Source organism: Strongylocentrotus purpuratus, unplaced genomic scaffold (assembly GCF_000002235.5).
Source record: "Strongylocentrotus purpuratus isolate Spur 01 unplaced genomic scaffold, Spur_5.0 spur5_scaffold_6, whole genome shotgun sequence".
In the NCBI taxonomy this organism is placed as follows: Eukaryota; Metazoa; Echinodermata; class Echinoidea; order Camarodonta; family Strongylocentrotidae; genus Strongylocentrotus; species Strongylocentrotus purpuratus.
Window position 1 is genome coordinate 30,589,729 of NW_022145612.1, and position 12,575 is coordinate 30,602,303.

The following is a 12,575-nucleotide window of genomic DNA, read 5'->3' on the forward strand; positions in this document are numbered from 1 at the left end:
ACTTCCTGTCTTAATATTTATTTATCCCTCTCACACTCCCAAATATTCCTATAATCTGTCCTCTCACTCTCCTCTCTATTAAACTCCCTTGCTATTCTCTTCTCTTCTCTCAATATCAAATATTACCCGACAACAACAAGAAGACAAAATATCACTTCAAATTCTTATCTAGGATCCTTTCCCTTTTTTTAAAACTCTTCTTCATAGAACCATGATCATATATGTAGCACATGTGTATCGCACCACGGTGAAAAGTTAAAGGTGAAAATAATACACCTGCATGCATCCACAACACATGGATAGTGGATATGAAACATATTTTGCCAAGTGAATCGGACACATTTAACTATCCAGGCCATACTTGGCATAGTTGATGGATTGTTAAAAGAGAATAAAACCCTGTGACTGACCGGAAATAAACACAAACTGGACAAGTAATTTTTACTCCCCTGGACAGTTACAAATGTCTAAACTTTAAGGTTCAGAGAAACTAATTTATGTTTTAAAGGTACTATGTCCCATTTGCAGGCCAAACAAATGAAAAGGTTAATAACGATTATTAGTTGTCGAATTGACTTGAGAGCTACAGGGCCAGTAAGTAATAGTCTGATTTACAGACCATTGTAGCGAATGGCCGTACGTTTTATGCTGCGCAAAGATTCAATCAGTTTAATTTTGGCCATTACAAGAAGTGGGTTATTGATGTAGACAAATGCTCATGTACCCTTTCTGCTCATTTTATGTATGTTATTACCAAAGAAGAAAAAAAGCCAGTCAGTCACTCAATAGTGTCTGACGGTGAAGTCTAGCAAGTGAACAGGTTTCCTTGCATAATTTGAATATTGGGACACTGCTAACGTTTAAATTTCACAGATAGGACATGCATGACATATTCATAATTCCTGCAAAGTTCTACAGAATTTGATGTTGGCTACAGTGAATCTACTCCCACGGAAGAATGTCGTTCCTCACAACGAAATAAGAAAGGAAGTGGTGCAGATTCAAATTTGGAACGAATCAACACTCACTACAATAGGAAAATGCAATATCAAGACAAGAAATCCTGTTGATAACAAGAAATATCTTGTTGATTATAATAGCAAGGCTATTTGCTGATGACTGTGCGGTCTACAAGAGAATCACATCACCTCAGGATGCTGCACTACTTCAAGAAGACTTAGATGCCTTGCAGAAGAGGGAAAGAAAGTGGCTAATGGAGTTCCATCCTTCCAAGAGAAGTTGTTTGCATAACAAACAAGCGCAAGCCTACATCTTCAACCTACTCCATCCATGGAATGATCCTTGATGTAGGAAACAATATCTCACTGAATCTACGTTCATCACCAGAGGTCATGGCTCACGTTTCTGGACTCTGTACTACAGCTCTCAAGTGTACTCTTCCTCCTTCTTTCATTGCACCAGCAAAGAATGGAACTCTCTGAAGAAAGACCCAAGAGAGTTTGTCTCACTCAAGCCTTTAAAGCATAATAAGCATGATAACTTTGAACAGATATATGTCGCCCTCTATCTGAATAGGCAGTACAGTGTTACAACTGTAAGTCTCATAAACAAGATATTGTCACAGAAGTTAAAACTGTTGTTTCAGGACTCTTCAATCAGGGTGTTTGAACTTAAGCAATTTGAGAAGATACTGCACCTCTGATCAATCATCTTTGGTTCTTTTCTCACAATTTACTACCCCAAAAATGAGGGAATTCATAAAGTGATATTAAAGAGAGTATTATAGAGAGAGTGGGGGAAGGCAGAGAGCGGACAGAGAGAGAAAGAGAGAGAGAGAGAAAGAGAGGGGGATGAGGTACACGTAGTACATTGTAAATGAGCACTACATTCATGTATAAGTTGTTTATCACTTCCAATCTATGCTCAATTATCTTTATTAATTCATCTGACGAGTTGTTAAAGAGTGGGATATCATTCTTTTGCATTCTTAGAGAGCACGATTAAATTCAGAAGCACCTCCAACTGAACACGGACATGTACTTTAACTCGAGTGTTTTTCAAGAATAATGGGGAGGATCATAAGAAGAGAAATAGGGTACCCAGTATAAGGTTGTTGGGCATATCCATGGTAATAGTCATTCCAATAACTATTTGTGTATCCCTGAGGCGAGTAACTTGAGTATGGCCTTCCATGGTATGCAGCTCCAGGTATTGGAGCAGCAGCATAGTAATCATAGCTTCCATCATACTCCCAACCCTCTACATTACAGCTTGGTTGATTGGAAATTGTTCAGTTGTCCAACTAGGATCATCTGGACATTGTGGATATTTATTTTGTCCTTCACAGTAGTGCTTTTCTTCATTGTAGCTGCTATTAGCTTTAGAAAGATTCTTCTCCTTTGCTTTGGCTTGATTTAACCCCATGTGGTGCTTTCCACTCCCATTTCTTGCAGGTTCCTTTCCTTTCCACTTATTCTTGCGGTTGCTCTCAGATGCCTCCTTGCCGTCTTCCTCTTCTTCTCCATTGGTACCGCTGCTTCCACTATCAGTTTCACTTGAAGAAGAGCTACAAGTGCTTGTGTTACTCTCACACAAACTGCTTGAAGACTGATCTGACAGTGTGGCGTCCTTTCTACCAACTTCTGATGGAAGACATGCTGGAATGAAATTTTTGAAAATTGCCCACACAGGGTCATCTAATGATGACACAGAACTGTCATTTTCTAGGGAAAGACTTTTCTGAACTGATGTTCTCACTTGTTTGTCCTTCAAGGTTTCTCTTTCACCCGATTCTGGAATTTGGCTTTCTTCATAACCATTTTTTGCATGATGAACTTGATGTGTCACATTTATCTTGTTACACAAAGGAAATCTTTCAACTTTTTCTCTGTCAGTATCATTAGTGTCCAAATCACCATCACACAAGCTGGTATTTGGATTGCTGATGAGAGCTACATCAAGTTCTTTGGGAGACATCAGAGCACCGAGGGTACTCATCTGAAAGACATGTTGTTTGATTCTTTGCTGCTTCCCTTTCTTCTTTCCTCCTGTAGTATTCCTAGCCTTTGGTTTAGTTTCTGTTTCAGGTTCATTCCTTGATCGGATGTCTGGGGAACCATTGGAGACTTGGTGATGAAGCCTACTTTCAACCTGTGGAACTTTGACTGTCTCATCGCTTTCTTGAATGTCTTTGGTTACTTTTGATGTGCACTGGGTCTGTTTTGCATCTTGCTTATCTCCTAACTTTCTTGCCACTTGCTTGTTCACGACTGAAGAAATGTCCATTAAAGGAGTCACACTTTCTACTGACTCTGTCTCTTTTGCCTCTGTTACAGCTGTAATTGCCTCATCATGATGTTCAAGTTTGATCAAAGTAGAGTTGTCTCCCCTTCCTAAGTGATTGCGTATAAATGTATCACAGAGTAGACCCCTGTACCTCTCTATCTCTTGGATGGGTGTTAAGCCAGAGATCCTTTTCTGCGCAATTTCATGATCTGCATTTCCACTCCCATTGTAGACTTCATCTTTGTATTTGTTCTGATAGTCATCACCAATATTGAGATCATTGCTTGATGTGACATGAGAGTTTCTAGAAGTCACATCTGCATCATTTTCTTCACCTTCTAACTGTGATATTTCAACCGACAGTTCCTTGTCATTTTTCACTGTCTGCTCAATGACATCCGTCTCCTTGTCTACCCTGTCATCTTCTGACCCTTGACCTTTAGTCTCCACTGTTTGACCCTTCATGAACTTTTCAAACGATTCTTTACCTTCATACCAGGTACGAGCTCTTCTTGATCCATCTCCTCTTTTAATATGGGACACTTGAGGAAGACTGAGCTTCCTCACTTCTGGGGCATCTTCAAAGCCAATCGGTAATGTCGGTCTGTCTTTGTGATCCCCACTTCCAGTAACGTATCTTATCTGTGATGTCTTGGCCTTTGGTTGAACAACATCTTCCTGCATAGTTTGGATACATGCATCAACTTTCTGTGGTTCATGGACTCCTCTTCTAGTCTTTGGTATAGGATTTTGGTTCACCATACTTTCCACAATCTTTGTTGTCTTCCTATCCGCTAAACTATCAGCACTATCTTCCATCTTGTGACAACTCCCATTGATTCCCATATGGAGTGAATGTTGTTCATCCGTCCCATTTGCGATAACAGATTTTGGCATGGGGTCTTCTTCTTTATTCACAACTGAGGAAGTCAACAAAGCATCATCTGATGTTTTAGCAGTAGCATTGTTTTCCAGATCATCTGTGGTGGTATTTCTTGTAGAATCCATCTTGGCTGCAGGGAGGAGAGAATGTGGTGTAATAGAAACCCGTTGAAGTCCCGTTGAGTTGTGGTCCTGCTTCAGCAAATCAGATGGAGGAGGATCTAATGAACAAAAGGAACAAAGATGAACCTTCTAATCAGAAACTTACACAATTATTATCATGTCATCACATGCTCATTATTTCAAATACAGCCCAAGTTACTTCTTTTTTAAAGCTGAAAGAATGCCCTGGTAGTGCAGGAATAATAACTTTTTGATTGACACCTGGTATCATCTAACTACAAATCAGACACTAAATATGAATATCTTTGAAGCTATTTGCATGGTACAGAACAAAATATGAAATGTTACACCTCATAAAACTAAATACAAAAAAATAACAAATATATCGATTTACTTACCAGGTAGCTCTGTCATTGTCACTCGACACTGACGCTGGATATTCCTGAGTAGTTCCATCTCCCTACCCTTGGAAGCAAGGCTGATAGCAGCTCCATGGGTACCGAAGCGCCCCGCCCTCCCAATGCGATGAAGGTAGGTCTTGGTGTCGGTTGGAATGTCTAGGTTGATGATCAGGTTGACATTCTCAGCATCGATACCTCTGGCAGTCTAAACAAGTTGGAAAGACATTCATTAACTTTCTAGTTTTTGTTTATTCATTGTAGTTTTATATGTTCTACTTTCACAATTGACAGTCTTTATTGTTGTTGATAATGTACAACTTTCTGATATATGATCTTACACTGTGGACTACATCAATATAAAGAATGTTCTTAAAATTTGGCAATTTTTCTAAAGCTTTCACTGATATGCTTCTGCTTTCATTCAAGGTACGATTTGATTTGCTATCAATATCCTATCAATGTTCTTGTCATTCCACACAAGTCTTACAGCTGTATTTGGTCAGTTTTCCATTAAATGATCCTACCCTGGCCAAAGTTTGGTCAATTAGACAATTACAGTGCCACAATGTGAATTTAACAGAGGTCAAGTAGTTTCATGGTTAAACCCGACTTTAATAGACCAAGAGTACACACATAGTTAAATTCAACTTGTTAAGAAGTAGTTTAAAGGGCTACCAATACATGTCATAATTTTGACTTTACAGAGAAATTTATGAAATCTATTGCTCACTAGATCTGTAGAGATGAGGATCCGACACTGGAATTTCTTTAGCTTGGCCATAGCACTGAGTCGTTGAGACTGCTCCTGTGCACCTGATATACACTCACTAGGCCAACCAGAGTCACAGAGGATGTCACATAGATTCTGAGCCCTACAGGGTCAAAAATACATTGGATAAAAGTCAAATGATACATAAATTGTTGTCCATAGTGTGGTATTGTTATATCTATGTGCATGTAATTTTTCTGCAAAACAAGCGTTTGTTACGTCAAATTACTATTTTTGTAAACTTCACCTGTCTTTGCATCACATCAGTATTTTCATTTATTTTCATTTATTTAATTTCCAGGATCACAATATATTAAACTATAAGATACATAGAAAAAAAAGCACATAGAAATGATGATAATAATAATATAAAATAAAGAATAAGAACCAATGTCGTGGGATTTCCCATAAAGCTTATAAAGTTCTGCTAAGGGCTCTCTTCATTGGTTGTTTCAAATAAAATGTCCCCCCCCCCCCCAAAAAAAAAGAGAAGATCATAATAATGATAATTATTATTTTTAAAAATAAAAGATTATTATAATGATAACAAAATTAAAGAACAAAATGTGGCAGAGAAAGAAAAACAGCCAGATTGCTCAAAATGATTGTACTTATAGGATGCATGTCAAAAGATAACACATAACACATTGGATATTGAATAGCATATTACTGGAATACATAAGAGGGTAACTCTTTCATGACTCACATTTCTTAACCCTTATTGTACTGGGGGGGGGGGGGCCTGGGAGCCCCCCCCCCCCCCTCGACATTTTTGTAGATCGCGCCGCAACCGCTCAGAATTTTGAATTGTCGTTTCATGACTTTTTTCTCTCAAGTCTTACGCACATTTTGATACCATTTTCGTCGAAATCGGATATACCTGTAAGGTGTTACATAACAATTAGTATGCGCATGTCATCAAAAAAGTGCTATAATTGCATATATTCATGTACAAGCAGAAATGTGAAGATATGAATTGATATCAAATTGCTTTTATATGTTTCTCAAAGTAACTTGATGTATTTCAGAACAAAAGAATACATTAGAAATAAAACAATAGATATAATAAGAAATAAGAAACAATAAAATACATAAGAAAATAAATAGTTGAAAATCGCATCAAATTTGCATAAATTATCATTATTAATTACATCAAATAACTATTTTGTGTCAGAAAAGAAGTTTTATATGAATAATGAGTTTCAACATTACAAAAGTGGAGTCTGGCAATTTTTGAAATGATTCTAGTTCCCTATATATATATTTCTAGATTTGATATTCATGAATGCATATTCATAATTTATGCAAATTAACCTATGCATTTTCAAATATCATAAAAATAATGAAACCTCATGAATTTGAGATGAAGGAAACATTTATTCAATACATTTTCAAGATTCTTCACAAGTCTACGGACAAGTATGTAGAATTTTCTGTAAAATGCATAAAATTAGCATTTTGCATAATTAATTAGTCTATAACGACAAAAATTTGCATATTAGGAAAAAACTAATTATACCATCTTGTTCCTTATGTAAATATCTACAAACATGCAAATTTAGCGCTCGAAATAGCCCAGTACAGTAAGGTTTAATCCTTACCTTGTCTGTAAGTTGGAGAAGATGAGACATTGATTGAAGGATACTTGAGTCAGGATTTTCAGCAGTTTGATAACCTTGATCTCAAATGCTTTGTTAGGAAGAGAGTGGCCAGGTAACTCCACATACAACTGCTTGATGCCTACAATGTAAAAAAAGAAACATTTCCTTTTACACTGTACCTTCTTACAGGCTTGTAAGAAACAAACAAATAACATGACATATTATAATTCTCCTGTCCGCATATATAGGTGAGAACAAGCCAACGAAAGTGGCTCTCTATTTTTACTAGCTAATTTGCGGTGATTTTGCAGTCACATGAACTTCTGGTCAAATCAGGCCACACAGTAACACAGTAACACTTCACTGTCATTAGCACTATATAAGAAAGAGAAAAATGTAGAGCTTCGGTATCTACAAATATGTGACTCTGCTGCATATTATAGGAAATTACGAAGACTGGGCCAAATTTCTTATCATTTTGATGATTCCAGAACCCTGCAGTACACATCAATACTTATATATGCTAGATGATCAACCTTTTCTGATAGATTCCACAACGTTTCTTTCACAATACAATCGCATGACCATAACTGGTCTCTATCTTTAATCGACATAATTTAATATCGCTTGCGTATTTTCAAAATTTATAAGAGCAAGGTAGATAATAAATCACATGAATTAGCATATCGTAGAATAACAAAATGGAATTTTTAGGATCACTGGAAATTAGTGTCTACAAAATCGCCAAGCTATCAGAGGCACAATGCATTATGGGAAATTTGGAATGTATATTGCTATATGCGGTAGCGAGAATTAGCATTTTAGCCTATACAGCTTTACAGAGTGGGAGGTTCTGTGACATATCAGTCCAGACTAAAATGTACAGCTCTTTAACAAGGTGTGCGGCACTGACACTAACACCTATCATTTGGTAATTATTGAATCGTTAATATCTTGTCATTATGAACATCACTTTATAACCTCATCTGTCATCCACAGGATCATTTTATTAACTCTGGTTAATCCCCAATTGTCTGATTTATTGCACAGTAGCCAAGGAGCAAAATCTGATGCTTTACTTCATCTCTACAGTTAAAGGGAGTGATTGGTCAGTTTCCATGTGCAGAAGGCCATAATTCGCTGACACCAGACTTGGTGGAAAAAAAATCATTAACGTGTGTACAGGTATTAGGTCTGCACACAGCAAACCCGTAGGCCAATCAAGAAATCCTCCGTTGTTTCTCGGAGAGTCTTCGGGTGAGGGAAAAGTGAGATAATGTCTTTACCATGTGAGGGAATGGGTGGAAAACTCAGTACATTACATAAGGCCTGTGGGTCATAAAACTGAAGGCTAATTCTGGTGATTGACAGCACCTCTTATTGGGTAAACACCCGAACGGTGTTGAATTCCCCATGAGAGTTAACTACTGTGTGTCTTTAATTAAACATATTTCATGTACTATAAAAAGGCATACATGCCTCTCCTAGCTGAATAACTTACCTCTTAATGCGAGATCCTTTGGATTGAGTCGAACAAACATAGGTTCTCTCATATATTTAGTGAGATGTTTGGCAAGGTACTCGGGGTAGGTTGCAGAGAGTGCTAACATCTGCTTGTTATCTGAAAGGTGGTTGTAAATCCAACTGTAAAGTCAACCAGAAGAGAATTGTATTAGTGATTCACATGAGACAAATATTCCTGCTATCATATTTTAGTCTAGATAAATGCAAGGACTTCTTTCTATCTCCTACTACATGAAGAAATATTCCAAGCATTCTTTGAAGAGTGGGGATTAAGATGTTAGCATCACTAATCCTGAAATCAACAAAATGTTTTGCATATTATGGCTTGGGTCATGATTGTGAAAGTGAACATCATCATGTTTATCTCTATAATTTGATTTGTAGGGATCTTTGAAGAAAAAAAACTGAAATGAGAAGTGTGTTCACAAGTAAATTTGAGTTTGATATCCTCTCATAAAGGGATAAATCGCAACTCATTTTACCTATCAAGCAACATTCTTTTATTAAACACTCCCTCAAATATACAGTCTAAAAGCCAACACTCTGGTCAAAACTATAAGTACTTATAAGTGAATCAGATGTCATACTCATCTGTAGGGAATAAACTCAAATATTTCCTTTTACATAAAATCTATTAGCGGTCAATACATCAACATGCAACATTGATGACTTACTTGACTTGCTCCTGAAATGTATCATCAAGTAGTTTGTCTGCTTCATCCAAGACAAAAAGCCTGATAGTTCCGGTCTTCAATACTTCATACTCAATTAGCTGTTTGATACGACCTATAGCACAAATGTACAAAATGTTACTTTAATAATTAGCCAAGTGGCAAATCATTTGGATTTATAATTGAAGACACAAAAACATATTTTGCAAACATTCAAAAGTGATTTGAAAGTTTGTTTTCACTCCCTGCATCTACAAAGAGTAAGAAACATGGGGGTGTTTCACAAAGACTAAGATCGACCTGAAGTTGGACCTGAACTATGGCAGGCCATTCATGCTGATGGTTGCTCTCACCATTGGTCTCTCAAGGGACATCACAAATCTACAGAATTTACATTTTCTGATAGTTCATTTGAAGAACAAAAGTTACTTACATTGCAAATTTATGTTATATTTAAGACTGGGACTTATGGTAGGCGATTTATGCTCTTAAAAAGTCTTGAACCAGATGTAAAATTATGATCTTTAGATTATATTTTTCCTGCAATAATGAACTATCACAAAAATTGAATTCTGTAGATTTGTGGGTCCCTTGAGAGACCAATGCCAGGAATGGTGAGAGCAACCAGTTCATAAACAGCCTGCCATAGTTAAAGTCCAACTTAAGTTGATGTTAGTATTTGTAAAACACTCCCCAGGTCAATCAAAGCAAATGAAACTTCTATCTTGACAATATGATTTTCCTCTCATCCTAGATAAACCAAGGAAATCAGGAAAGGTAAGAATTGTGTGATGTGATTTAATACAAAGAATATTATTGAGGGGGGATTTTTTTAACCGACAAGAAAGTGTGAAAGAGTGGTTCTTCTCATGACTATGTACATGTACACGTATGGTGGCTCTGTGAGTATGAATCTAGCCAAGTGTTCTTTTTCCTTTTTGGGGGGGGGGGAGGAGGGGAGAATGTAGGAAGAAGTAACCTAGAAGAAACATAGAAAGAAATGTATGTTGAGCCGTGAGCACACTGTGTTTCCTTTAAATTTCATTAAACACACAAGAAAAATCTCATATTTACACACTTTATCAGTCCGTTCCATTTGTATAATTAGTGCAGTGGGCCTTGAAAGAAGCCTTACTCAAACATAAGTATCATGTGATGGGCTTCACTGGATGAGTCATCATTATTTACCTGGTGTACCAACAGCTATGTGACACTTCTTCAACTTCTGCCTGTCTGGTCCAAATAGAGTACCTCCGATAAACACATGAGAACGTAGTCCCTCCATCTCACATCCTATAGCTCGAATAGTGTCTTGAATCTGGACTGCAATCTCTCTCGTGGGGGCTAGAATCAGAACCTGAGTAGATGGATTGGTGAGATCTATTCCCTCTAGAGCTATGACACTGAACACACACGTCTTCCCTGTGCCAGACTTAGCCTGGACAATCAAGTCTAAAACAAAAACAAAATACCAGTAAGTTAATTTACTAGTTAATTTTTCCTAATTCTGAAAAAGAATATAATCCTCCATGATCATCTACATGTATAAACTGAAGTATAAATTATAATTAGGTAAGTCGGGTAAAACAGGCAACAAACTAGTCTGATATGTAGTTGACTTAATACCAGTAGGCTTAGACTAGTTAGACCTACCCTTGATATATTTGCTCAAAAAATGCTACAAGTCTTCTCGCTCATCAGCTATACTTGCTACCTTGCATAATATCCTTCAAAATGTATGGGTAAATATTCTTGAAAAGTGAAGTGTGAAAAAAGTATATTGCTTGTTTTTTTTTTGCTTGCTTTTAAAACCTGTGAAGGGGTAGTCACTTTCGTCACCTTCACCCCTCTCTTTCAGTATACGCTACCTTGCACTGGCATACCGATGGATGGGGGGGGGGGGGTTGGGGGCAGTTTCAGTTTAATTTGCAGTTTCAGTTTCAGTTTTATTTTTCATTTCCAACAGAACAGTAATTATGACAAGAAATCAGATAAACAATTCAACATTCAATAATATAATACATTTTACATGGTTTAAAGTTGTGAAATAGAAAGTATACATAATTATCCAGTAGTCTATAATGGGTTTTTTTTTAAATATGGTTTATTTCTAATTCGATACCAGTGATTTCCAAATGTTAGACGGGCCAAAATATTAGTACTTATCCCCCCCCCCCCCCCCCCCACTAAGAGAAATAATTCAAATTCTAACTCAAACTTTATTGATATTAATCCAAACAGGTAGAGTAGAGACCCGGCCCCCCCACTCCGGGGTCGGAATGACCGCATGCGTGTTACCAAAATGTCCGGTAAAGGGGTACTTTTCGTGCGACAAACTCCGGCCCGAGAATTGTAAAAGAAAGGGGTGTATTTGACTTTTCACCTGGAGATTTCTTTAAAAAGGGGGTGTTTTTCTTTTTTTCTCTCATCTCTTTGGATCCTGAGAAATTATTCCAAATTTAGGGAGTACATTGAGCATTTTTCCGTATTTAGGGGGGTCTCCAAGGCAGGAAAAGCCCGGGTAAAGCCCGCGAAGGGGGGGGGGGGGGGGTTCGGAAATGTTGGCAGTCCTCATATACATATGTAGGGGGTGCTTTCAAAAAGAGGGAACGAGCATACATTGTACGCGTACCCTAAATAACACTGAGTTGGGGGGGGGGGGGCCGGAGTAGAGAAAACAATAACCAGGATTTTGGGGGGCTAAATCAAATAATTTATTTGTTTGGGGGGGGGGTTAATGCCCACTAACCCCCCCCCCCCCCCCCCCTCATGGAGGGGGCAAAATGAATTGAAAAAATGTAGTGCTCCACTGAGCAAAATAATAGTTGGCGTGATTTTCAAATTTCGGGCCCCCTCTCTTGGAAAATCCTGGATCCGCCCCCGTCTCCCTCCCCCCCCCCCCCCCCTCCAAAGGCTCCTAAAATTTAAAACCTCCCCTTCCCCTCCCTCCCCCAGGCCACCCATTGACTAAGTTAAATCTCACCTAAACCGCATCTCCCAAGTGGTATTGCCTTTAATTGAATAGGTGAAGGTTTCTCAAAACCAACTTTCTGTAATCCGGCCGTCACGGGTTCGGAAAGGAACATAGATGAGAAGTCAACATTGCTGTTCTCTTCAGTCAAAACATCACTGGTTCTCTCCCTTTCATTGATAGCATGGGCTGTTCTCAAGGAACCCGGAGCTCCCATCCTTGCTTGGCCGGTCTGCGTCTCCATTTCTCACGAACTTGAGGCGTTGTAATGTCTACCGGTGATGTAATGAGGCAGATACGGCAGAAACAGCAGTAGTCTAATGTGCCTCCATAAACAGATAAATACCTCTGCTTAGCTTGGCCATGGACTGCATGCATGCTGCATGT

At 38.1% G+C, this 12,575-nt stretch overlaps 1 protein-coding gene across 1 annotated transcript; it reads right to left on the reverse strand.

Moving 5' to 3' along the window:
* Window positions 1-2,071: 2,071 nt before the first annotated feature.
* On the reverse strand, window positions 2,072-12,575 carry LOC115919116 (pre-mRNA-processing ATP-dependent RNA helicase PRP5-like). The gene is made up of 8 exons (XM_031000459.1): window positions 12,201-12,575; window positions 10,406-10,669; window positions 9,221-9,332; window positions 8,524-8,666; window positions 7,023-7,161; window positions 5,383-5,524; window positions 4,650-4,857; window positions 2,072-4,349 (listed from the first exon to the last, which is right to left on the reverse strand). Exons 1-8 carry the CDS (start codon window positions 12,430-12,432, stop codon window positions 2,221-2,223), a joined length of 3,369 nt encoding a protein of 1,122 aa, XP_030856319.1. The 5' UTR covers window positions 12,433-12,575; the 3' UTR covers window positions 2,072-2,220.